Genomic DNA, 27,641 nt, shown 5'->3' on the forward strand with positions numbered 1-27,641 from the left:
AAAAACTCTGCCGTGCGCACACACACCTTTGATCCCGGCATTTGGGAGGCAGAGGCTATCCTGGTCTACTGAGCTAACTCTGGGGCAGCCTTTCTATTACACAAAGAAACCTTGGCTTGAGAAACAAAAACAGAAGCAGGATAGCTCGCATTGGTTAGGGCCAGGATTGGGAAGAGAGAGTAGGGTTAGGGTTGGGAAGAGAGGATTAGTGTTGGGGAAGAGAGTGTAGAGTTAGGGTTGGGAACAAAGGGTTAGGGTTAGAAAGAGAGAGTTAGGGTTGGGAAGAGCGTTTCCCAGAACTGGGTTGTGGGAAGAAGCTTCTGGCAGCACTGAGGGTGAGAGGAGTCTTTCCTTGTTACCTAAGTACACGCCATATACTGCTGCTCTGTGCACTTAGAGGGTAGTCCTCCAGTCATCAGAACGCAACCCTCATCATCAGCTAGCAGGGCAGGGCACAGTCCTCAGATGTCCACATCCTCCCCAGGACTTGGCTGAGTCTGGCTGGAGGAAGGAGAAGAGCTGGGTTTTGTGAGTCACACTCTAACCCCCCTTTAGGAGGCTGAGATGGGAGGCCTTGAGCTCGAGGGAAGCCTACTCTACAATCAAGTGCCAGGGATACATAGGGAGACCTCGCAGAAGAGAAAAATAAAAGATATTAAGGAGAAAAGAAGCAAAGCAGGTCCTTTAAATTCCTATTTGGGCTCTTCTGTTTTAGAAAGGAACCCATTATATGGCTTTGTGAATCATTGTTCCTTGGTGTGTAGTTATATTGGAAAATGTGAACATTTTAATGAATGCATATATGTATATATGTGAATGCATGTGTTGGCATTTGTGCTGGGTGTATAAACCTATGAACGTATTTGCTGAGTTTTGTTAGCATGTTTAGCTGCATGAAGCCCCTAGTCTCCTGACCTCCATCATATCTCTCCTTCCAAAGTAACTTAATATGCTTATCCTGTCATTCTGTAATCTCATAAATTTTCATGGAGATTCATACTGAAATTGAGACTCCCGAGCCACCTATAGGTGAATGCTGAGGAATCTTTCGTATAGCCCCTGACCATTTGTCCTTTTTTCTTGCCAGGAGCCAACCCCCTTCAGAGGAATGAGATGGGACACACACCCTTGGATTATGCCCGGGAAGGAGAGGTTATGAAGCTTCTGAAAGCATCCGAGACCAAGGTAAGTAGAGAGAGGAGGCTTTGGGTACCCCATATGTCATTTAATCTTCTACTATTTTGGGGGTTCCTGTGTTTGTGTATATGTATCATGTGTGTGCAGTGCCCAGAAGAGGGGAAAATAGGACATTAGATCCCCTGGAACCAGAGTTCAAACAGTTGTTAGCTGCCACATGGGTGCTGGGACTAGAACTCAGGTCCTCTGGAAGAACAGCCAGGCTCTTACCTGCTGAACCATCTCTCCAGCCCATAACCTTCCATTTTTGTCAGTTGCTTCAGGTTCCACACCAAGAGCACTTCTTAGGTGATCTTACTTTATACAAGACTGCCACTTTTAGAGTAAATTATCAAGCCCGAAGCAAATGCATTTGACCACAAGACTATGTACAGTAGATTCCATGTAGGAATGAGCACAGAATACCTGGCTTTCTGACCCTTGTCCTGCTCTCTTTCTAGCATATGGGATCTGTTGTCTGCAGCCTGGCTGAAGAGCCTTAAAATAATCCCCAGTGCTGGGATTGCAGGCATGGGTCGCTAGGCCAACCCTTGATGGTTACTGTCTATTTCAGTTCACATCCAGCTCTGGTCTTACCAAGAATAGAGAGCTTTCCTGTCATGAACATGGAGAGGGAGAGGCCCAAGCCATATGTGGCTTCTGAGAATTAAACAGTCTCCTTTATTTTTAAGGTGATAGCCTCCCTGCTTCTTTTCAGCAGAAGCCAAATGAAGTCTTGAGTGAACTAGCTGGGTGGTGGTGGCGACGCACACCTTTACTTCCAAGCACTTGAGAGGCATAGGCAGGTGGATCTCTGTGAGTTGGAGGCCAGCCTGGTGTTCCTCAGACCTCACCTGTCCTGCAGCCTCTCACAGACAGCATCCTTTCCCGTCCTCACTCCTTCGCCCTGGCGCTACACACTCTCAGGAAGAACAGCTTCATCCTCATGTTAGTTTCTCAGCCACACTTTGGAACTTCCCGACAAATAAGACTAAGGTCCTGCTTTCCCCAGCTACAGAACTTACAATTTGGGAGCAATTGGGTAGAATCCAAGAATCAGACCTGGCAGAAACACGGACAGCCATCGGATCTTGTGATGGGAAATCGTAGGAAAGCAAAGCAAATGAATCAGAGAGGAATGGAATTGTTCTGGTTGAAGGGAAGATGGTCCAAGTGTTACCCGTGCAACCCACTCTTCCCTCAGAAGCCAGGCAGCTGCCGAGGTGCGGTACAGCTGACTGATGAGCTCCGTGGCGGGATCTAGCCCGGAACACCAGGCTTCTGAGCCCTCCTCTTTCTTTGCTCTTCCTAACATGGTCTTGTCCACAGAGATAATTCAGAGTGACAGGTCCCACCTAGTGGCAGATACTCTGCCTGTCTGAGACAGCAGAGACTTGGTTCTCAGCCTAGCTCCATCATTCTGCCTGTGTAACCTTGGAACTAGCACTTTCCTCACTGAAGCCTCAGTGAAGCTCCAGGGAAGAGAAATACTGAACTAAATAGTCCCTAAGGGTCAGCTAGATGTATGTTTGCTTATCCAGCAGAATAAGCTGGACTCTGTTGCTGTAATTGTCCAAAATTTCAGTGGTTTGAACAACATGTATTTTTGCCTTGTGCTACTGTTCTCTGTTGCTGGAGAAGGAAGGTGGGCTCTGCTCATCAAAGGCACTCAGATGCCACCTTTACAGCACTCTCTTCCTCCACCCTGCTCCACGCCCAGTCACTGGTTGCTTGCCAAAGGATAAAGTATACTCTGAAGGGTGTTAAATTTTCAGTTGTGAGAACCTCGCAACCTGAGTTGGATCCCTAAAACCCATAAAACGAAGAAGGAGAGAACCAATTCCACAAGTTGCCCTCTGACCTCTCACTCATGGCCACACTCAGAGTTGACTACTCCATCTGGAAGCAGAACCCTTTACTTCCTACAACTCACTGGCCAGAACTAGCCACAGGCTCCTACCAAATCAAACAAGGGCAAAAAAGTAATCCTGCCTTATTCATAGGAGAGCTGGAACAACTCAGTGATCAGCCTCGGCCACGGAAAGGGTGTGATGCACTTGGTTGTCCTAGGATAATTTCTTGAGAGAAGAGGTGAGTTAAGAAATGACAGCCAGCTTTTCACAGCCCATCCCAGTGGGCTCTTGGGACCAAAAAGAGTTACTAATTCAAGAGGCTGTTGCTTCCCTCCCTGGGCTCAGATTCTTCGCCCCTAGAAACAGCTGCACTGCCTTTCAGGCCAGCTTCCCCACATGCCTTGATGAAATCCCTGCTGGCTCCAGAGAGCCCCAGGAACTGTACCCATCATCTTCTCTGTAGGCCAAAAACACCTGTAGTGGGACGTAGTCCTGGTGCTGGTCGTGCCAAGGTTTCTCTCTCAAAGGGGACAAGCATCTTAGTGTCAGCACAGGTCGTTAGAGCTACTGAAGGTCACCTGAGGGAGGTGACGACAGTATTATTAATCTAGTACCAGGTGCCCTCAGCGTCTCCACTCATTGTGCTGTCTATGTTGTCCTCGGCTTGGTTGTTCCATCTCTCCTTGCTCTCCCTTCTCCTCTGTTTATTTTTTTACCAAACTGCAAAACCTAGCTCTTGAGGGGCTGAAGAGATGGTTCAATGGTTAAGAGCACCGCCTGCTCTTCTAAAGGCCCTGAGTTCAATTCCCAGCAACCACATAGTGGCTTACAACCATTTGTAATGAGATCTGGTGCCCTTTTCTGTCCTGCAGGCATGCATGTAGGCAGAATACTGTATACACAATAAATAAATAAATCTTTTAAAAAAAATAGCTCTTTAAGGCAGAATTTTATGGGAAAGTTCTATTTTTGACCTGAGCTTCATCTTTCTCTGCCAGTAGTAAGCAGTAGCTGCCCATCAGAGTTCAGGCCCCACCAGGGTAGGACCTTCATCCATTGACCACTAATTAAGAAAATGCCTTACAGGCTAACCTACAGCCCCATCTTTTTGTTTGCTTGTTTTTTGTTTTTTCAAGACTGGGTTTCTCTGTGCAGCCCTGGCTGCCCTGGAACTCTCTCTGTAGACCAGGCTAGCCTAGAGAACTCAGAGATCTGCCTGCCTCTGCCTCCCGAGTGCTGAGGTTAAAGGTGTGCAGCATCATGGCCTGGCATATAGCCCAATCTTTTGGAAGCAGTTTCCTAATTGAGGTTCCCTCCTCTCAGATGACCCCAGCCTGTGTCCAGTGTACACAAACTGTCCAGCACAACGCAAGTTACTACTTCTCTGACTTTGTCTTGCTCCCCTTCTGTTCCTCCTGCACTGAACCCAAGAGCTCACAGTCTGACAGGCAAATGAATCAGTGCCTTGACTACTCAAGAAAGGCTTCTGGAAGAGAGGTCAACTAAGCCCAATCTCAAGTAAAAGTATCCTGCCTCTGGATAAGTGCTGCTTGTATTGTTATTCCCACTGTGCTGCATGGTAACATAATTTCTCTATTCCTGTAGCAAACGTGTACGGTTGCTCATAATACTCTTATCTCGCAGATGGGAAAACTGAATAGGCCAGAAAGAAGGAAGTGGGGAGCTATTATAGGGTTAGCAGAAACCTGGCTCTAGAGAAATTCCCAGGAATCCACAAGGATGACCCCAGCCAAGACCCTAAGCAGTAGAGGAGAGGGTGCCCGAACTGGCCTTGCCCTGTAGTCAGACTGATGATTATCTTAAATATCACCATAGAACCTTCGTCCAGCAGCTGATGGAGGCAGAGGTAGAGACCCGCAGTGGAGCACTGGACTGAGCTCCCAAAGTTCAGTTGAAGAGTGGGAGGAATGAGAGTATGAGCAAAGAGGTCAGAACCATGATGGGTTCACCCACTGAAACAGTTTACCTGAGCTAATGGGAGCTCAACAACTCCTGCCAAACTGTGAAGGAACAAGCATAGGTCCAAACTAGTTCCTGTGAATGTGGGTGACAGTTGTATGGCTGGAGAAGACTGAGGGGCCACTGGCAGTGGAACCAGGATTTGTCCCTATTGCATGTACTGGCTTTTTGGGAGCCTATTCTGTTTGGATGGATACCTTGCTCAGCCTAGATATAGTATGGAGGGCCTTGGACCTTCCACAAGGCAATGTGCCTTACTCTAGCTAAGGATTAGATAGGCGGGGGGGGGGGGGGGGGATGAGAGGAGGGGAGAGAGTGGGAACTTGGATTTTTTTTTTAATCTAATAAATAAAAAAAGAAGGAAGTGACACACAGAAAATCAAGTTGTCAGTATTTTAAACAGATGTACCTCGATGGTACTGTACAGACCACAGCCAGCTCTCTTTACATAGATTTGCCTAAACCTACTGGCAACAATGTCTTATATGTCAACCCAGAATTCCCCCAAAAGTGTGACTTTAAAGACACAGGACTTGTAGTGTTGCATTTTCTTCCTCTAATGAAGAAATGGCAGATGGGACAGTGAGAGGGAGGGGTGGGGTAGATGCCGCTGCCATGTCCCTGCTGTATCGTGTCTTCACCCGCCAGCCATTTGTGTTACCCTTCTCCCTTACTATTCGTGATTTCTGCATATTTAAAATTATCCATAATCCTAATCATGGCTTTCAGACTCTCTGTCACCTTAACTGGATCGAATGATCTTCTCGTAATGAGAGTCTTTCAGCAGCCCCTAGGCCTAAGCTTTGATCCCTGGAGAGACCCACAGTGGGAGAGGCCCAGCCGCTGTCTCTAGCTTGTTGTCCTACTGTGGGAGAAACAGGCTCCACTGTCGAGAGAACTGACAGGTGCCTTGCCTCAGGAAGGATGCAGAGTCGTGGAGGTGGGGTGTCTCTAGGAAAGTGGGGCTTGCCAGGCTCCTGGCAGAATGGGCAGGGCAGGCTTCATAGAACGGGTTAGCCTAGATCTCACTTTGAATGATTTCAGTACAATGAGAGTTTAATACTTAGCGCCTAGACCATTTTCATGTCCTAACTAAGAGATGAAAGAGAGGTAGAAATATATCTCTGTGCACATGATGGCAGATAAAACAAAAATATGGGGCGCTATCCCATGATGAATATTCAGCTGAGGGGGACGCACGCATGCCAGCCGCAGCTCCTCTCCCGATCCTCACTCCACTGAGACTCACGAGGAATTTATTGCTCATTTTAATCACACCCAGAGAATGAATTGGCAGGAATATTAGGCAGATAGGCCCATCCTCTATATTTTATTTGCATATCCCAGTGACAGCATCACAATCACAGTTCCTGTCTCTAGTTTCTCATTCGCTTCAGGGTAGCTGGGGTTCCCCTGGGTCCCTGTCCCAGGCTGAGGAGCCTGGCTGCTCCCAGCAGACCTGAGGGAAGCTGTGCAAAAAGTGGTGGGCGGAGCACCCAGGAGGGTGGAGGGCGGGGGTGGGGGGCACCTCTTCCTCTCAGCACCTGCTCTGTCCCGTGTGCTGGGCTGCACATCAGCACAGGCACCTGCTTGTCGGCCGCAGAGGCAAGCTTCATGGGAACGAGCTTCCGTGAGTTCCGGCCTCCCCCTCTTCAAGAACTTTCTGTTGAAATATATCTATATAAGGAAGGTGTGCATATCAGAGCCATGGTTTGTATGTATTCGTAGCAAGCACTCCTGATGAAGAAATGATCCAGAGGCCTGTACATTTCCTAACTTCCCCCTTTATTATGGCCCAGTTTTAGAAATCATATAACAAGTTCCAAAAAGCTTTCTATCAGACCCCAGCTGCTAACATTTTATCACAGTGGTTGTGTGTGTGGAGGTAGGTAGGTAGGTAGGTAGGTAGATGATAGATAGATAGATAGATAGATAGATAGATAGATGATAGATAGATAATTATATATGAAGATATAGGTAAATTTTTCTGAATCACTTTAAGGTTGTACTCATGGTGATTCTTTACTCTTCTGTGGGGGGGTGTTGTTTGTTTTAAAACAAGGGTTTGTTTATATTTGGGGAACTTTTTTTCTACACTTAGAGAGGGCCTCAGGAGCACTGAGCAACACACTCAGCCCACACTTTCTTACGTCCTGTCAGCACAGTCATCAAAATCAAAATATCAAAAAGAATTGATATCGATAAAAATAACCTTCTCGTGGTACTCCGATTCCCAGCGCTGCAGAATTCTCTGTAAGGAGAAGGTCTGGTCCTTACATTGTATGTGGTCATCATGCTGCTCTGACGGGGCTGCTTTCTCAATCTCTTCTTGTTGATGAGCTTGCCATTGTCACAGTACAGCTTGGTTATTTTGTAGAATGTCCTTCATTTGGAGTTTTTCTACTGTTCTGCTGATTCAACTCGTTAGATATTTCTGAACAGAACACCCTCTGGTATTTATTTTCAGTAAACTCACTATGTAATCCAGTAGTAGAAGCAAAGAGAGCAAATTTGCCTTTTAAGTCTTGTCTCCATAACTAGACCTTAAACTCAGTAGAGATAGGGGCTTCTCTCATCCCCAAGTAGAAAGTGTAGGCTCCAGAGGGGATTGGAGTAGCCAGCTTTTCTGGCTGCCCTATCTCTCCAAGGGAGCTTGCAAACTTGGCCTCTCTTCTGTTCCTTCCAGTACACCTCACAAGCTCACTCTTGTCCAGGGACTGTTTCTGCCCACCTCTCACCAGCACCACAGCTGCCCTTTTCTTTCCAGCTTCATTGTCAAGTCTGTCCCCTAAGGCATGCCCAGTAGTCAAGACGCTTGTCATTCGCCTTCTCCCCAAAACCCTCCCTTGCAGTGCCGCTCACCTCTGAGCAGAGCAAGCTTAGCTAGGTTCCAGCCCTTTCCTGTAAATGCACTCATAGCCAGGAGGAGTGCCATATTAAATCAAGACTGATGGAAACCAGGGGCTGTGATTATCCAGCCAAGGTGCAGCATGGGAAGCTGGTGGATGCCAGCTCCAGGTGAGAGTGTCTGAAGTTAATTGTAGCAGGCTTTTATTAAGAGAATGGTCACTCCCCACAGCTGCTCTCCTGGCAGCCCCTTCGCAGCTCCTCAGCTCAGCACCCTCTGCTTCCCTTGGCCCCTTTCTTGCCTCGTCTTCTAGGTAAGTGGAGCCCCTCGAACTCAGCCCTGTAGCCTTGTTCCACGGGCCCTCAGAAGAGCCAGACACAACAGCCTGCATCCATGGAGCTCTCGGAGCCCCTCTCCTGCTTCCTTCCCCCAGTCGGAACAAGTGCAAATCAAGTGCTTTCCTTCTTCAGTTTTTGTTTCTTTTTTTTTTTTTTTTTTCAGCTGGCTAACTTTCCACAAGGCTGGTCTCAGAACAGATGCCTTCAAAAAGTGACCATGCCTACTAGAATGGACAAGGCCCAGTGTTCTGTCCCCAGCAGTGTAAAGCAGCACAGATTAAAATGTGATTTAGTACACTGTAGTACAAATGCTTCTACACCTTGGCGAAACAACACAAAGCGGTAACATGTGACCTCATATAACCCCCAGCATACTGCACATTTTTATTATGTGTGTTATGTACATGAGACATGTATATAAATGCAGATCCGTGTATGCCATGATGCACGTGTGTGGAAGTCAAAGAGCAACTTTGAGAAGTTGTGCTGTCCCCCCACATAGGATCTGGGGGTTGAAGTCAGGGGTCAGATCTGCAAAGCAAACACTTTAAGCTAGTGAGCCATCTTGCCAGCCCTCCTGTACATTTTTATCAAATAAATCTGATAGACTTTCAGAGATTTTTCTAAATAAATAGCTGTTTGAGGCTTGACACTTGGGAGGTTCTAGTGTGTTCCAGGAGTTAATTCCATTGGCACCTTTTCCAAGACTATCTAGGAAGCTCCCAAGAAACCAACCAGTCATTCATACCCGTTCCCCATGTTCACTTCCATAGTAATTAGAGGTTCTTGCCCTTTGTCCAAGAAATTAAAGGAACTTTTTTTATTGATTTTTTTTTCTCTGCTCCCCTCCCTGCCACTCCCCTCCCCTTCAACCCTCTCCCAAGGTCCCCATGCTCCCAATTTACTCAGGAGATCTTGTCTTTTTCTACTTTCTACTTCCCATGTAGATTAGATCTATGTAAATCTCTCTTAGGATCCTCATTGTTATCTAGGGTCTCTGGGATTGTGATTTGTAGGCTGGTTTTCTTTATGTTTAAAAACCACTTATAAGTGAGTGCATGTGATAATTGTCTTTCTGGGTCTGGGTTACCTCACTCAAAATGGTGTTTTCTAGCTCCATCCATTTTCCTGCAAAATTCAAGATGTCGTTATTTTTTTCTGTTGTGTAATACTCCCTTGTATAAATGTACTACATTTTCCTTATCCATTCTTTGGTCAAGGGGCATTTAGGCTGTTTCCAGGTTCTGGCTATGACAAACAAAGCTGCTATGAACATAGTTGAGCACATGTCCTTGTGGCACGATTGAGCATCCTTTGGATATATACCCAAAAGTGGTATTACTGGGTCTTGAGGAAAGTTAATTTTCTGAGAAATCACCACACTGACATCCAAAGGGGTAAAGGAACTTCTAAAGCAACATAAAATCATGACCCTATCATGTAGGAAGAATACTTGGGGAACCACGATGGCCATACCTCACTCACCAAACTGGAATAAAAAGTCTCATTAGGCATTGCCTGGCACAAAGGGAATTTGTGTTCTATGAGGCTGCATAGATGGAAAATATACAAAGACCGAATTCCATGCCATGTAAGGAAAACTGGTGGCCAGTTAAGCGGCTTCTTGTTGTCAAAGAATCTTCAGAAGTGGACGATGTGGAGCCAGCACCTGCAGACTGAGCTCCCCGGATAGTGGACACCCAAATGGACTTGGTTCCAGCTTCCACTTAGTTCAGAGCAGCTCTTCCTTCCGGCTGTGGTCCTCTACCTGTGACTGAATTAATTAAAAGGAATCCTGAACTTGATCCCCACTCCCACCCCACACCTTGCCAAAAACAAAAAACAGACAACAGATTAGGCAGTTAGTTACCAGATGGAGTAAAGGAAAGTAGTATTTATGCAAGACCAGGACTGGCGTATAGCTCAGGGTTAAGGTGCTTGCTTAGCATGATCAAGACCCAATCCCCTCTCCTGGAAGGAAAAGGAAGGGAGAGAGAAAAATATGCTCAAATGTTTCATAGGGTAGGTACTTCGAAGACATCTGAGTCCCTCTGACTGCCATATTTCCTGCATGCTTGGCTCTGCTGAGTGTTTATCTCATTTCCTCTTTAAGCTGCCTGCAGGGTGGGTGTGAGCACCCTCTCCAGCTCTGGTAGCTCAAGCAAGGTCACTAGCTCTTTAATGGCTGAGTTCACTGGAGTTCATGTCTGTCTACAGAGAAGCTTGGTCATTCTGTACGCCAGAAGAGGAGCCCACCTTCACACGGAAGGTGACTCTAAACAGTCACTGGATGACGTGCTGAGTGCAGTGCCTGGCACATGGCAGTGTGTACGTGTGCCCGGGTCATCCTGGCAAACCAAGTTCATCTTGAGGCTCCTTCAGGGTCTGTCCAGCGTTGACACGATTCCAGTGAGTGTAGTGTATCTGTCTTGTCACCAGCACCACCCAGCCCAGTGGGCCTGAGTGCTGAATGGGCTTGTGGGCAGGGAGGAGGAAGAGGCAGATATATGGCTGGAGTTGGCAGAGCCAGGTGATGTATGTGGCGCCTGAGGGAGCTGCACAGTGACACTCTGGATTCCAGCCGGCAAGCGTCACTCCACTGGGATAGGCGCCGAATTATTGCTCCATATGAAACCGAGGACTGATGGGAGCTTTCAGTTACAGACTGATAGCAACAGCCAAAATTGGATTGTTTGCTATTTATTTTTTTTAACTTCTGTCAAGGTCACTACTATAACAGGAAAACACTACCCAAGCAGCAGGTATTTTTCATCCACTCTGCCCGCAAGAACATTTGCAGCCACAACTTCTGTGACGGGGCCTTACCTAGGCAGCTCTCTCCCAGGAAAGATGCCCACATTATCAGGGCCGCTTAAGACCTGGCATTTCCTTCTCAGTTTAGGATCTGCCCCACACCCTCAGCACCCTCTGCCTGGTTACCGGTCCTCCAGCCTTTTCTAGTGCACTGTGTCCCTGAAAGCCCCCACCCAAGCAGTCCATATTTACGTATCTTCCCCTTTCCTGAACGTCTGCACCGTCCCATCTAGCTGTTAATTCTCCTGTTGTATCTACCCTTACATTAATGTTTATGCTCGCCACTTGCTGCTGCTAGGTCAGAGTCCGTGTCAGAAACAGCTGGAACCTGTGTTAGGAAGCACTCTGTGGAGTCAGGATAGGCTTACAGACATTCAGAAACAGCTGGAAACTGTGTTTGTTAGGAAGCACTCTGGAGTCAGGACAGGCTTACAGACATTCAGAAACAGCTGGAACCTGTGTTAGGAAGCACTCTGTGGAGTCAGGATAGGCTTGCAGACATTCAGAAACAGCTGGAACCTGTGTTAGGAAGCACTCTGTGGAGTCAGGATAGGCTTACAGACATTCAGAAACAGCTGGAACCTGTGTTAGGAAGCACTCTGTGGAGTCAGAACCGGCTTACAGACATTCAGAAACAGCTGGAACCTGTGTTAGGAAGCACTCTGTGGACTCAGGATAGGCTTGCAGACATTCAGAAACAGCTGGAACCTGTGTTTGTTAGGAAGCACTCTGTGGAGTCAGGATAGGCTTGCAGACATTCAGAAACAGCTGGAACCTGTGTTAGGAAGCACTCTGTGGAGTCAGGATAGGCTTGCAGACATTCAGAAACAGCTGGAACCTGTGTTAGGAAGCACTCTGTGGAGTCAGGATAGGCTTGCAGACATTCAGAAACAGCTGGAACCTGTGTTAGGAAGCACTCTGTGGAGTCAGAACCGGCTTACAGACATTCAGAAACAGCTGGAACCTGTGTTAGGAAGCACTCTGTGGAGTCAGGATAGGCTTGCAGACATTCAGAAACTTCAGTAGCACTTTCAGTGAAAAGTACAGGCATGGATGAAAGCTGTTATCCCCGTCAAACCATGAGGAGAGTGGCTCTTCCCAGGGAGTATTTGTGGGTAGACCCTGCCACTCCTGAACCGTGGGCTAGGGATCATCTGACCAGCCTTCAGTGGCCATGAGCCAGAGCAGGACCCCTGGAGCCCCAACCTCTTTAGTTTTCCCCTGTGCGCTGAAGCCAGCCTCCCTGAACCATTTGCTTTTTCTCCCCAGTACATGGAGAAGCAGAGGAAGCGTGAGGCAGAAGAGCGGCGCCGCTTCCCACTAGAACAGCGGCTGAAGGAGCACATCATCGGCCAGGAGAGTGCCATTGCCACCGTGGGTGCTGGTGAGTCCTCGGCACTGGGGGGGGTCTGGGGGGGGAGTCGGGGCAGCTTGTGCTCCACCACAGAGGTGCCTGGCTGCCCCAAAGCCGGAGAGATGTGGTTTATATTCAGGGTTATCATTTGTGAAGTGCCATCTGCATGCCAGGTATTGTCTTAAGCTCTTGGCATATTTTAGGTCATTTAGTCCTTAGAGCGATGCTATGAGAGGGACACCAGCAAATACCATTTTACAGAGGAACATGGTGCGGCATCTAAGAAATTTGCTCGAGGATGCTTTCCTGGGCTTGGAATCAAACTCTTGTCATCATCTGATCCATTAGCGTACCTTCTACTTTTAAGGTGGAACATCCGAGACTCAGAGGGGTGGTAGCTGGGCTAGGACCAGACTTCAGTTTCTATACGCCAGCCAGCCCAGAACTCAGTCCCAGACTTCAGTTTCTATACGCCAGCCAGCCCAGAACTCAGTCCCAGACTTCAGTTTCTATACGCCAGCCAGCCCAGAACTCAGTCCCAGACTTCAGTTTCTATACACCAGCCAGCCCAGAACTCAGTCCCAGACTTTGAGAATGGTTTGCCAGCAGCCGCATGGCCAGATCTCAAGAAATGCCTTCTTCCCCACTGCTAACGGGCTCATTCCCATCCTAAGGGCCCCTGCCAAGCACAGCTCTCTCTCAGCAGATGTGTACACTAGGTGCTGCTGAGGTACACTAGGTGTACCCGTGCCTGTTTCAGGGTGACTTGAGGCAGGAGAAGAGGGAAGCAGTTGCTTGTACCAGACTAATTGGAGGCGGTGAGGTCCCCCCTGAATACAAGTGATTCTCCAAGGAGAATCTGCACCAGCTACCACAGTTTCAGGCCTTGGTTTACACCTATGAAATCAGAATCTGGTTTTTATGATCTGCCACTGAACCAGAGTGTAACACCCTCTATCCTAAACTGTCTATGCCAGTCCTGCTAACTGGCCCCTCTAGGCATATCCTCCCATTCCATCCCAGGGTCTGTCCAGGACTCACTGCGTTCTGCCCACTAAGAAAGGAGCCATCAGGTAGGAATCCAGGCTGCCCTCTTTGGGACATTCTGGGGACACATTAGGGAGTAATTAGAAAATGGTGGCAGTTACCCCAAGACACATTGAGCCCAACTTTTTACCTCCATCATCCTCATGTATCATGGAAGCTTATGAGCCTTTCGCTAGGGACCAACGCTGGCGTCCCCTATAAAAGTCAGAAGTGACCACATCTATGTCCAACTGCCACATACGGGGTAGGAGCCCCACCTGAAGGCCTAACAGAATACACCATTGCCCTCAGTGATTCAGCCGACTTTCTCCTGACCTCTGACCTTCACTTCTCAGCAGCCCCTCAAGCTCAGAAGCTAAAACACTTCCAGAAGCACCATTTACAGGGGCCCTGGGATGCTGCTTTCCTCTGTGTACTTCGGCTTCTTTGGCATCACGTTTCTTGCCTTTCTAGTGAAGTACCATGACCAACACCCCATGACTTTGAAGCCCATGTTTTTCTGTATGCCACCCAGCCCACAATCCAGTCCCTGTCATCAAGATGTTTTCTTGGGTTGGGTCCTGTACTCTTGAGAGCTCCATTCCCTCAAAGCCTCTCTCTGTCCTGAACTCTGCACGAGGTCAACAGTAAACTGGCTGCCAGGAAGGCCCACCCCTTGCCCCACTGTGTATAGATTGTCCCTGCTATGGCTCTGGTGACCCTTGGGGCCCATGTTGTACAGGGCTGTGCTCTTTCTTTATTTCACTTACTGTGAACCTGCCTACCTGAAGAGCCACTCTGAGGATGTCCTACCCCATGTTCATTCCTGTGACCAGATCCTAGAAGCTTCTGGATTCCTGGAAGAAGGAGTGAGCAGCCTAACGGCTGTAGCTGCAAGCCTGGTCAAGCATGAGACACTTTTTACCCAGGACTCTGGCACCTCAGAACCCCAGCAGGCATAGGAGCGTGGGCAGATGTAGAGGACATTTAGGCATTTCTGGATTCTCCAAGCTAGTGTCGTGTGTGTGTTTAGGACCATCTGGATGGACACAGAGCCTGGCACCCCATGGGTACCATGAGAATGGGCAGCCAGAGAAGTCCTACAGAATGAATTGATTTGATAAATGGCCATTTATTACCCTCACGAATTGGCTGAAACCAATTTCGGTCACATCAACCCCTGGTAAGTGCTGGGATATTGATTTGTGCAAAGTAATACAGTGAATTTATCAGTGTGATCCCCAGCTGCGGGGCTTCTAGCAAGGCTGGCGCACAGTTACTGCCTTACAAATGGAGGAGCTAAAGTACCAGTCCTGCAAACCAGGCCCCCAAGGCTGCTCTTGTCTGTTAGGGTCACCAGTTCCATGAGGTCACACAGACTACAACATGGGCATGGAAAGTGAGCTTCTCCTTCCAGAACCCAGTCAAGTGATAGAAGATGGCAGACTTCCTGGGAGCTCAGCACCAGCCCCGCTCTCCTCAGAAAGGCTGTCTGCTGAGCATACCAGAACTAGGCCTCCAGTCACTAGCCTCTTAGAATATTTCCTTGGCTCCACCTCCCTTCTCTCCATGGTTCTCAGACCTAACCTCTCTTTCTTATCCTGTACAATTTTTACTGATTTCACTGCTGTGATAAAATACCTAACAAGAAGCAAACATAGAGGGTCGGTGGTGGCACATGCCTTTTATAGCAGCACTTGGGAGACAGAGACAGGCGGATCTCTGTGAGTTCGAGGCCAGTTCAAGAATACAGTCCATAATATCAGGCAAACCATGGTGACAGGAGCTTCAGGCGGTTGGTAACAGAGCAAGCAGCTATTGCTGGTGCTTAGTTCACTTTCCTTGTTACTAAGTCTGAGACCCTGCCTGTGAAATGCTTCCACCACCACCACAGTTAACCTAATCTAGAAAAATCCCGAGGCATGCCCAGAGGCTTGTCACCTAGGTGAATCTAGAACCTGTCAAGTTGACAGTGTGAACCATCACATCGTGATGCTCTGATCTGGCCATGCAGTGGCCTCCTCTCCTTCCCCTGGTGTTCCTGCTGGACCAGAGTGACCTTTAGAGAACACGTATCTGAACAGCACTCCCGTGCTGCAGCCTGTGAGTGTCCTTACTGTCCTAATGTGGCACAGGGGACCCACCACTGGTGCTGCTGCCCCCTCCATCGCTGCCTCTGCCCGCAGCCCCCACCGGCCACAGCACCCTGCCTTTGCTTTCCTTTCTGAGTCTGTCATGCTGCCCTCTCTGCCTGAAGTTCCTCCTCTGACCTTCTGCCACCTGGGGTCCGGGCCAGCCCTACACAGTGACTAACCGTTGGGTAGCAGTATACTTCAGGCTCTGTAAGAGGAGACCAGGACGTGTTGTGTTATCCATTCCCACTCAAAGGAGGTGCTAAAGCGGTGTATGAAATTCACTTATGTGCTGTGGCCCTTTGTGCCCCTGTCAACTACTCTGAGGAGAGAAGAGAAGCAACAGCCCTGCCCTCTAGCAGCTCACAGGCATACTGGAGGGAACACTCATAAGGTTGTTAGTTACAGTGATCCTCTTTGGCCTTTGACCTCCAGAGTGGGCAGCAGGTCAGCCTGCAGATACCTGGCAGCTTCAGAACTGTGTCTGTATAGGGACATTCCCCCAGGTCCCAGCAGAGCCTCGGCGTTCCCCGCACTCCCACGTGCAACTCCGTGCACCCACAGCACATCTGCAGTGCACATCTGCACATGCACCTCGGGCCTGACCACATACCCTTCCCTGGCAATGCCTTTCAGCTTTCCCTGGGCTTCCTGAGAACAGCTGTCGTCACTTTGATGGTTTGCTGTCTCCTTCTCAGAGATCAGGACCTACCACCTGTGTCAGCTGTTTCCCGGGGTTGGGTCACAGCTGTACAAAGGTGAATGAAGACAGAGCCCGTGTTGATACCGCTTGTAGACACGAGGGTGACTCTGAGCCACGAGCATCTCTGAAGAGCTGGTTCCACAGGAGATGCCACAGCAAGGAACAGCTGTGTTCTCGGTTACTTTGGAAATCCTCTCACATGAGACCTAAGAACTTATCCAGAGGGGCTGGAGAAATGACTCGCCAGTTAAGATCACTGGCTGCTCTTACAGAGGACCTGAGTTCAGTTCTCAGTATCCACATTGGGTGGCTCACAACTGCCTGTAATTCCAACTTCAGGGGTCTGACACCCTCTTCTGGCCTTCAGCTACTTGCCTACATGGCATACACACATAAATAAAAATAAATTTAAGCCAAGCGATAGTACCGCATGCCTTTAATCCCAGCACTCAAGGGGGCAGGGGCAGGCTGATCTCTATGAGTTAAAGGCCAGCCTGGTCTACAGAGTGAGTTCCAGGACAGCCAGAGATACACAGAGAAACCCTGTCTCAAAAAAATAAATAAATTTAAAAATAAAAAGAATTATCAGGAAATATGAGTCAGCTAGCCAGGTTGCCCCAGAACCTTCAGTTGAATGGAAGCAGAATCCTGGGCTGAGAGGAGGCAGCTCTTTCTTCTCTTTGCTTTTTCACACATCAGAGCCTTCTTAGAATGTCCTATTCTACCTCATGCTCAAGTATGAATGCCATCCAGTCATGGATGCTCCGCCATACTCCCGGCACACCGTCCCATCCGGTCACAGGTGCTCCACCATACTCCCGGCACACCGTCCCATCCAGAACCCTCAGTCTTCATGACAGTGCTTCCTTCAGCAGTGTGTGCCAAGTGAATGGTAAAGCTTGTTTGCAGAAAGGATGCATAGGACTCCTCAAGAGCTCAAAAAGAGACCAGAAACCTTTCTCCAGGGTGGCAGAAACCACCAGCAGAACTGAGTCTCTCCCAGCCACACTGTTCTCTATAAAATGGGAATTGGAGACTCGGCCTTCCTTTTTACAGTCCCAGAAATACCAAGAATTAATTTAGTCAACAAACATTAAGCCATCAAACCGATGAGGGCTTAGTTGCAATAATCCCAAGGAATCAAAGTGTCTAGCACTGACCTCCCCAGAACAAATTGAGGTGGGGGCATTTTCTCCTCCAGATACGAGGGCAGTTAGCAGAAGAAAACACCTTACATTGTTTTCCCATGTCTGGTTTTAATTTCCTCCTGTATGAGGCAGAGACAGTACATACGTCTTGAGATTCTTATACTGTTGAAGGATATTTAAAAATGCTGACACTAGCTGGGCATAGTGGCACATGCCTTTAATCCCAGCACTCAGGAGTTCAAAGCTCGCCTGGTCTACAAAGCGAATTGTAGGACAGCTAGGGCTACACGGAGAAATCCTGTCTCAAAGAAGATGCTGACACCACGGCAGTTCGTGGTGGCTCCCACTTTTAATTCTAGCACTTGGGAGGCAGAGGCAGGTGGATCTCTTTGAGTTTGAAGCCTGGTCTACAGAGCAAGTTCCAAGACAGCCAGGGCTATACAGAGAAACTCTTGTCTCAAAAAACATAAATAAATAAAAAATAAGAAAGGAAATAAAAAATAGAAAAATTTAAAATGCCGACCCTGACTGCCACCATTGCTCCCACTGCAGCCCTGTTACTTTCACCCTGGTCTCTGCAGCCTTTCTTCCGCTCTCCTGACCACTGGGTCACTTCTTCATGCAGAGCTGACAGTATATGAGTCTGTTTTCACTGTAGAAGTGAAGAAATGGGAACTGTAAAGGAATGGGTGTTTTACTGAGTCAGGCACAAGACTCCAGGCTAGCTCCTCCTAACTCATCATCTCTACCACGCCACCCTGTAAATGAATACATACCTGAAGACTTGGTACAGATGCATCCTTCAGTGGCCTCACAATAAAAGCCCTAGCCAGGAAAAGACATCTAGAAGGGACAGACACAAGCAGATGTGCACTGGCATGGCCTGTAAGAGCGGAAGCACATGGTTGGAACTTGCAGAGTTGGGGCTTTTAAGGGGGCATTAGGGAGGAGCTTATGAGTTGCCCCCACCCCTGGCACTATGGAGAGAGCCAACAGTGGGAAAGACAGGACCGGGGGACAGTGTCCTGAATGGCTGAGTGTGCAGATTGGAGGACTACAGAGAGAACACTTTGAGAGTGAGTCAGGGCTAGGAGAACTGACTTCCTTTGCTGTGCTCCTAACACAGTGTATGCTCTTCTGATTATGTTCCTATGAACCTGAGCAGGTTTCCTAAGGGGTGTGTGTGTGTGTGTGTGTGTGTGTGTGTGTGTGTGTGTGTGTTTATATATTCTTATCTATAAAACAGGAATCACCTTCCCTGCCCATCTCGCCCCATATAATCACAGTGAGGAAATGTGACATTACTGATACAGGGGTTTTTTTATAAGTTATAAAGCTCTAGCCAAGTAAGTTGCACATTTGCTGAGCCACAGAAAGAGCATCAGCACCATGGCCACATGGATGTTTCCATCTGGCCTCGTTGCAGGACTCTTCCAGGCTCCCCAGCCTTAGTTAGACCTTAGCCACCCAACCAGCCACACACACCCTGGGGCTCTCGCCTTTTCCAGTTTTTCCTGGCCGCCTTCATTTTTCATTCTGTCGGACTCCATCTGCTTCGCCGTTTTTCTCTTCAGATATTATTAGAAATATCCAGAGTTATAATTGTTTAATGGTTGGCATTTCGCCTGTTTCACAGGGACCCCAGAGCAGGCCCACCCCAAACTCATGCCCTGGGTCTGGCAGAATTGACCAGGGACAGCTGTGCAGTGGAGTCTGCCTGGCATTATAAAGAGCTCTCCCCCAGGTGCATTATTAGGGAGGAGGGGAAAGATGGCCCTGGGCGTAATTCAATTCCACATTCTCCATGGTGAGTTTTTTTTTTTTCTTGTGCTGCACAGCCCAGCAATGGGCTAGGACGCTACCCCAAAAGAACAGCCAAGAGCAGAACCTCACAAATGTGATACCCTGCCTGAGGGGGTCATACCACCTGTCTGAGTGATGCTGGGTCCTTCTGCCTCCCCAGACATACAAAGCCTAACCCTGCTCCGGGCTTCCTCTGTTCTCAATACAGATTCTTATCTCTGCCAGCTTTTGGGAGAATGCTGACCTTTTCTCAGCCCTGCCTTTACATATATATATATATATAGCCCTCAGTTCAGGCCTATGAGGTCTCTGAGTATTTCTGACCAGCCTTTCAGACAGTCCCAAGCAGCCAGTTAGAGCAGATCCAGATGCCAGCCCAGGGGAGCAATCAGGCCGTTTCCCCAGCCCCTTCTCCAGGAGCAACTCCTGGCAGCACAGGTGGCTAGTCTGGATTCCATGGGTTTGCACGGCTTCCATCTGTTGCTGGAAGGTGAGGAAGATGACAAGCACAGGCCTGAAAGCCTTAGACAGGTTGTCCAGACTCGGTCGGCTCCTACCCATCCCTTGTGTTCATGTCATCATCCTCTGCCCTCCTCACTTTGTGCCAGCCACCTCTGCAGATCCCGTCAGCCCCCGAGATCTGTCATCATTTCTGCAGCTGCTTTGAGACTCAACTGCATAACACTCGGGGAGCTTGACTCCTCGAGATGGGCAGGCACATCCCTAGGCCTGTTGACTTCTCCACTGAGTAAGTTTCCAGGCCTTGTGCTCTGACATATGTCCTTTTCTTATTTTCCCGACACTCTGGGGACCAGAGCAGACACACGGTTCCATCTGCAGACAGACCCTGATGGTGCACAGTGCTCTGTCCTCTTGTGTCCTCTTCCTGCTCCTAACATCAGTGTCTCTGTTAGTGCAACCCAAATTCGATCTCGCTTCTTACAGCAGCTGTATTGGGATTTTTTTTTTTTAATAAAGACAAGTTTTGGGAAAGAAGAAACTCTTGTGTGACTTAAACAAGTCTCTTTAGCCATCTTTCTGTTTCCTGTTCCAGATAATGGAGTTAAAAATACTTTTCCTTCAGTGTTTTGTGGGTTTTGAATAAATACAAGTTTCCAGTTGTACCTAGTGTTCAATAGAATACTCTTATTACGGTCCTGCCTTGTCCCACCTGAAGCCTGTTTCTCCCACTCCGTACTGAGACTCAGCTTCTTTACTTTCATGCATAGCCCTTGAAGCAGAGCCTCAAGAACTTAGTGCAGATCTGCCCCACTCCTCACCCCCAGCCTTCCAGAGTTAGCGGAGATGGACCCCAAGCTCTACACTACCCTTGATTGGCCCCAGAAATGCTTTTAGCTGTTTCCATTTCTTAAATCACAGCAGAGCAGACATTGGTTTCCCCAAATGGGAAACAGCCCAAATCTTGCACCTCCCTGGGCCCCTAGAGGCATCACCATAAAATCTTCCCTCTACTTCCCCAAGTGATAGAGGGGTGACCAGCGAGAGTTAACATTCCTCTCAGATTCTCCTTCATCAGTCCCCCACCCCCTTCACCTCCATTCACCATCCACCCGCCTCTCCGTTTCCCTAGCAACGCTGAGTGCTCATCCTGGAAAACTTTATCCGAAATCTGCTCTGGGCAGCTTTCCAAATCCATGCTAACCTGATTAGGTGTCTCTAGGGACCTTGCCAGCTAATCAGATTAGGCAGCACTAATGGTAGTGAGGACTTTGAGTGGGCACAGAGCAGTAAAACATATTGTATACTTAGTGATAATTATCCTGCCTTTTGTGTCATTGATTTATCTGTCTCCCTCCCCATCCCATGTTGTGTGTTTGGCCGTAGCGATCCGGAGGAAGGAGAATGGCTGGTACGATGAGGAGCACCCTCTGGTCTTCCTCTTCTTGGGATCATCTGGAATAGGTAATCGCAGGCAGATCGGCTAGCCACTGGGGCAGAAGAGCTGGAGAAGCTCCAGAAACAGCTGCCCAGACTACAGAGCTACCAAGAAAAGAAGACCTAGGCTTCTTAATCATGTTCCATTTACCAAGAGCTGGAATTTCTACTCTTTCCCCTGTCGTGGTTCAAGGGTGAATTTACTTGGTGCACCTGGGTCCTGTTATCCCTGGCCCACGTACTGTGCATCCCCAGGGCTCCCTTTGGGGACAACTGAACCACCTTAATTGCCTAGCAAATGATCTGTACTTGGGGCAGCTTACCTTTGGGGGGCTCAAGAAAACTGTTCTAGTAGTCAACTGGACTATACCCTCCGAGATAATTCTCTGCCTTTCCTCCACCTGTCTTGTGGTCTAACCACAACCTCTTCCCCTCCCAGCAACTTCATGGATCTGACTCTCCTCGGATCCCAAAAAGTTGATAACCCTGATCGTGAAGCCCGATGTACCCACAGAGTGGCTTTACAATCATTCTAGATGGCCCTTCCAAGATACCACTTTGCCACAAGATCATCTGTGGAGCTCATGGGAAGTACTCTATCCTCCTCAGCCATTTCTTGGCTCGAGGTTTCAGGATCTAGCTGAGTGGCTGGATCCTGAGTGTGTGCAAGAGATGCAGAGCAAGAGGCCATAAGCAGGGCACCCAAGAAGAGATGCGGTTTGTGCTGAGCTCCAGAGGATGAGTGGCTTATGAGTCTTCCTGCCTGTCCCCACTCTGAGAGTGCTGCTACAGAGAAAAGCCCTTGGGAGACAGTCCAGACTTTCGTTGTGGTCCCAACTTCGCCATTGATTTTCTGGGTAACCAATTTTGGGAGAGCTTCTGAATCTCAGCTCCCTATCCGTAGGAGTACTTGTCAGGGTCCATGTATTTCTAGTGTTCTTTTTAACTTTTTAAGACAGGGTCTCTCTACATAGTCCTTACTGTCCTGGAGCTCACTATGTAGATCCTCTGCCTCTGCCTCCTGAGTGCTGGGATCAAAGATATGAGCCACCACTCCTGGCCCTAGTGTTCTTTGATGCCGAAGACCGTTGCCTGGGCCTGATCCACCTCATCCCCTTATTCCTAGGGAAAACCGAACTGGCCAAGCAGACTGCCAAGTATATGCACAAAGATGCCAAAAAGGTAAGGAATTAAGACCAAGGTCTAGTCAACAAGCCAGGGAAACCTTGCTGTTCATGACTGTTGTCCTGAAGAGATGGCCCTGGCCCCAGAAACAGGCCTCGGTTGTAGCCGGGACTGGCTCCAGGAATCATCTCTTCATGCCGCAGTTTCTGCAGCTGTGGAATGAAAATAGCCATCCTTAGCCGGCCTGAGTTAGGACTCTTGGGAAAAATAGATGAGATTTCATCCACACATAGCTGAGCACCCGGCCCATACCAAGCTAACAGTGTGTATTATATTGAGGCCCTGTCTGCAGGAGCTCAGGCTAGCTCAGTGTTAGTCAGGTAGGGCTGTGCTACAGGAACCTCGGGAGGCACTGGAGAAAACAAGTAGGGATCGTGTGGTGTCTGCCGCGTCTCTCTCTAGCCTGTGCCCTCAACTGGGACTGCCGCTCTGCTCCTTCTTGTAGCCCAGAGCCATGGGCTCTCCCCAGCAAAGAGCCGTTCCCAGCCCCATTTATCCACACCTGGCTTTTAAAGGCCTTGGGTGACAGGGGTGCTTTTGAAAAATCAGTCCTTGCTGACAGTACAAAATACTCAATGAAAGCTAAATATCTTCCCAACATTGAGTCTAAGTTTCCCTTTTCCAAGAGGTTGCCCAAGACTTCAGTGCGCTTGCCTGGTTTCATGAACATCTCCCCACTTCCCCACCCTCCACATGCAAAGAAGGGTTGCTTAGGCCCTTTCCAGCCATGTAGCCCAGCAGTCAAGTCCTGAACTTCTATCCCTTGTGGCCCCTGCTCCCTTGCCACCTCTCTGAGGATCCTTGGAGCCAGGCTCTGTGGGCGTCTCCTGTGGATCAGCTAGCAGAAAAATGTAAACCTTCGCCTCTGGCAGACCCACTAGCTGGACAGGCAGGCTAGAAGTGTGTGGCATGCTGATGTTCTCCAACCGAAACAGCAGCTTTAGACAGTTCATCAGGTTGGCAGCGATTGAAACAATTAGCACTCTGGAAAGGGCCATAAACTACAAGACGATTAGGAAAGATACAGTTACGGGCAGGAACCACCTGATTAGGGATGAAGAATTCTGAGTGGCTTAATTTTAATACTATCAGAAAGGTTAATATTTAATTACAAATTATAATCTCTTTATCCATGCTGTCTTAATATATCTTCATACACACTGGAAATAGGAGAGTATCTGCTGATTTGCTGCTGTAGAAAGGAGGGGCCCTAGTAGAAGACCGGTGATACGGGTGATACTAGGCGGAACATCTAAATAGGAGACAGAGTTTACTCCCGTTCAGGGTGTCCCCCAGGTGGGATGGTGTCTTCCATCAGCACATGCCTATGTGTCCTGCCTACACCTGCTGTTTGACAGTGAGCTGTGGTGCACCCAGCTCCAGAGCCAGGGACCCTCGACTGGAGTTCCAGCTGTTTTCTCAGGCAGAACTCTCCAGCTCTGTGTCTAAGGTTGTGTTGAGCGTCACCTTTCTGCTGTCCCCAGCAGTGTCCTCCTGCTGTGTGTGCTCCCCTGACCCTGTGAGGAGCTTAGCGCAGTGCTGACTTAGGTCTGCTGTTTAGTTGAGAGAACTGAAGCCCTGCAGTAGAGGCGTGAACCCAGAGTTCAGCCTTCCACTCTTTTCTTAGTACCATATTCTCTGCTGCTCTGGGGTGAGGATTTAAACTGTTGAAATGTTTCACAAAGGAAAATGAGGTGCCTAACAGCCCCCCCAAACACTTACTAAATCCTAGATGATTCTTCTATAAAACCCCTGATCTGTGCAGTCCCCTGGGCCAACTCATTACAGAATGTGTTTACATAAACATTGTCTGCTCATGGAACATTCATGTTTGAAGCATGCCTTCAAAATCCAAGAGAACCCTGGACTGTAAGCTGACTAACCAGTGTTCCTGGCACCTCTTGGACACTCCATAAAGCAAAAAGTATTAGGTTTGAGCCCTGTGTCCCATGGGTCATCACAGGCAGGAGCTGTGTTCCTGTGCCACCCAAGGTGGCTCATGAACTGAACTGAGCGCTGGCCTGCCTCTCTGCTCCTCGTTTTACTGGTTTGTGAAGAGACGCTAGTGCCTCACCGCCTCACAAGACATTGTCTGTAGCTGTACATTGGTAGCAGGTCCACTGTGCGCTTGTTGGCTTTCCTTCCCTCGGCTTCTGCACTAATTCACTCCGGCTGGACAGCCTTGTTAGCTCTCATCAGAGTTAATAATCCTTGAGAAAGAACCTTTGTTCTGTGATGTCGTCATAAGGTCAGGTACTAGAGCCCAAAAGACTTTTGAGTGTTAGTGTCTGTATGGTTACAGGGTAAGAACTAGTATTTGGTCTCCTCCCCTGTGGAATTGGCTGAGACTCTGTTTCACCAGTGTCTATGTGGTAGGTTCTGTAATGCTCCATAGCCCATTAGATCACTGAGACAGTGATGGCAAATGGTGCAGTCAGGACCTGTAGGATGAGCTCTTGGTTGCTGTTATCTCACTGTACACAGCACCAGGTTAAAGTCACATGTCACCAAACAGGCAGTGGTGGCGCACACCTTTAGTCTCCGGCACTCAGGAGGCAGAGGCAGGCATTTTTCCGTGAGTTCAAGGCCAGTTTAAAGCTAGTTCCAGGACAGCCAGAGCTGCTACACAGAGAAACCCGGGGGCAGGGGGTGTCACATGTAACCAGAAAGATTCTAGCCAAGAATATTAAGCCCAAAAACTTGTGCAAGCTGCTTAGCAAGACTCTGAAATAGACTCCGGAGTAGCTGGGGTGAGAGCCCTTGGCATAGGAACCACTGCTCTGGACCTTCTGGACCCTGGGACAGCCCTTGTGAGCACAAACCTCTGAGCCTTCCAAGTGAAGACTTCTGAGAACCACTGCTCTGGACCTTCTGGGCCCTGGGACAGCCCTTCTGAGCACAAACCTCTGAGCCTTCCAAGTGAAGACTTTTGAGAACCCAGCTGGTTGGAAGAGGAGGAAATGAAGCACAGTACTTGTCATAATTAAAAATTTAACAGCAAAGCCTGCCTGACCTTCGTTTCCTGCTTACCACAGGCTTATAGTTCTAAGGCAAGTAGTAGCTTCCTCAGGACATTGCTGGGCAGGTAGCAAGCCTAACAGATGTGAGCTGTTGTCATCAGAAGCGTGTCTATGACTCTCTTCCAGATTTTCGCTCTCGCGGTCAGCACTCTGAACCTTTCCAGAAGCTTCTGTGAATGAGCTGATGAGATGCTCTTGGAAATGTTGCTCATGCCCTATGAACTGAGAGCAGTCCCCACCCCACATAGCCTTAATAATAGTCTTTCTAAGACCTTTCCTTCGTAGGCCCCAGCTGACTCGAGGAGAGGAGTCAAGAGCCTAGTGTTGCCCAGGAGAGACTGGCTGGAGGGCTAAAACCACAGTCAGTGACAGCGCTGGGTCTAAGCACCTCCCTCCAGCCTGTACCTCTGTACAGTGACAGGACAGATAACTCAGACCACTTTGCTGAGTGCCTGGCCAGAATACAGCTGTGCATGCCGTCTCCTGAGTGTCCTGCTGCCATGTGCCCTCAGCTCCTGGGAGCAGCAGTACTGTACATTCTATAAGAGTTCGGGAAGGAGAGCAGAGCAGAAGTTTTCAGTAGCCAGGTGCCCGTAACAAGGAAGGGCTTCTCTACCTCTGCCAGGTCACATGCCCTAGCATCTCTTTCCTGGCACTAACTGTGGCCTTCTCCCTAAAGGGCTACTTTCTGAGCCACCTGCCCATGGTGGAGAGAAGAGACCTGCAGGGTCATAATAGATACCTAAGGGGGAAGAATGGAAACAATAGCTGTCCCACAGCCTTGCAAAGTCCAGGAGCTATGGAGCCCTGTCCTTCATCTTCGCTGGTGCTGCTGGCTCCGCTCAGCTGCTCCTCAGAGATGAGAGCATCAGTTCTGAGTGCGTGTGGAACACCCTCTGAGAATGTGGGAGGGGAGACCAGTAGAAGCTGCCTGAGGGAAGGACACGGTGAACCATATTTCAGAAGGCAGAGATGTGAGCTGCCTTGCTAAGGTAGAAAATGAAGGTGTCAGGAGGGAGAGTGAGTAAAAACAGAAAGTGCACTTGGGATGGCAGACATCTCAAGCTACTGTGGCCTAAAGGCCTAGGATAGTTGAGGGCTCTGGCCTGGGTCCTTCCCCTGCCGCCTGTCTCACATTGACAGACCTCCTGCTTTTTTCCATGCAGGGCTTCATCCGACTCGACATGTCTGAGTTCCAGGAGCGACATGAGGTGAGACAAAGTCTCAGGGAAGTGTGGCTAAGAGGGCCTGTTGTCATGGCTACTTTTGTGTTTTGTTTGACTTGTCAGTCGAGCCTTTGGCTTCCAGTAAAATCAGCAGCCCTAGGATCTGTCCTGGGGCATGGGGGTTACATGCGCAATGGAGTCAGTGATGTCTTCTACACCACATTTGTTCTGAAGGAAACTGGCCCTGTTAATACTGCATGCAGCCATCTTCTCACATTGGGAACACATTGTAGGCTAAGAACACAAAAAGAAGCCAGACGGTGGTGGCGCACACCTTTAATCCCAGCACTCAGGAGGCAGAGGCAGGCCGATCTCTGATTTCGAGTTAGGTCTTCAGAGTCTGGTCTGTAGAGCAAGTTCTGGGACATCCAAGGCTATAGAGAAAAGCCCTATCAAAGAGAGAAAGAGACAGAGAGAGACCTTCCTAATATGTTTTTGCCCTATACCAGGTAGCCAAGTTTATTGGCTCTCCACCAGGCTACATCGGACATGAAGAGGGTGGCCAACTGACCAAGAAGCTGAAACAGTGCCCCAATGCAGTTGTCCTCTTCGATGAAGTGGACAAGGCCCATCCAGATGTGCTCACCATTATGCTGCAGCTGTTTGATGAGGTAAGAGCAGACTAGGCCAAGGTGAAGAGTAGGGACACAGCATTAATGGGGGTTGCAGGCAGCAGGAGCCTAGGCCCAGAGCCTGACTGGTTGATCTTCTCTTTACTGCTCTCTCCTCCCATGTATACTTAGTTACTTGGCAGTGTGACTCCATCCCCTCTCGGGGCAGGCCCAAGTGAGGCACTTGAAAGGACACCAACCAGATTTCATGGCTCCCAAGCTGCCTTCCAGAGGTGCCATGGGGTAGGGGTGAGGGAGACAAGAAGTTTAGGTCTAGCCCTGCTCCTGACTGACTTTATAACTGACACTGCTCATCTCTAGATTTCAGTGACAAACAAGGAGGTTGGAGGTTGCAGTATTGCGTGCGTGCGTGTGTGCGTGCATGCGTGTGTGTGTTGCCCACAGAGGCCAGAAGAGGGCATCAGAAGTTACAAATAGTACTACTATGTGGGTTCTGGGAATCAAACGTGGGTCCTTTGGACAAGTAGCCAGTGCTCTTAACTGCTGAGCCAGTTTTCTGGGTCTGCA

At 48.8% G+C, this 27,641-nt stretch overlaps 1 protein-coding gene across 2 annotated transcripts in view; it reads left to right on the forward strand.

Annotated features, from left to right (window-relative positions):
• Clpb (caseinolytic mitochondrial matrix peptidase chaperone subunit B) overlaps positions 1-27,641 on the forward strand; it is a 123,296-nt gene that overhangs the window by 88,979 nt on the left and 6,676 nt on the right. For both annotated transcript variants that reach the window (XM_041676408.1, XM_041676409.1), the window contains 6 exons: positions 1,088-1,185; positions 12,279-12,393; positions 21,021-21,098; positions 22,198-22,253; positions 26,443-26,487; positions 26,952-27,113. In XM_041676408.1, the coding sequence (XP_041532342.1) occupies positions 1,088-1,185; positions 12,279-12,393; positions 21,021-21,098; positions 22,198-22,253; positions 26,443-26,487; positions 26,952-27,113 (554 nt within the window). The remainder of the gene's footprint in view (positions 1-1,087; positions 1,186-12,278; positions 12,394-21,020; positions 21,099-22,197; positions 22,254-26,442; positions 26,488-26,951; positions 27,114-27,641) is intronic.

The sequence above is a fragment of the Microtus oregoni genome, unplaced genomic scaffold (genome assembly GCF_018167655.1).
Source record: "Microtus oregoni isolate MIOR12 unplaced genomic scaffold, Mior012 000027F_ref0000203, whole genome shotgun sequence".
NCBI classification, from domain to species: Eukaryota; Metazoa; Chordata; class Mammalia; order Rodentia; family Cricetidae; genus Microtus; species Microtus oregoni.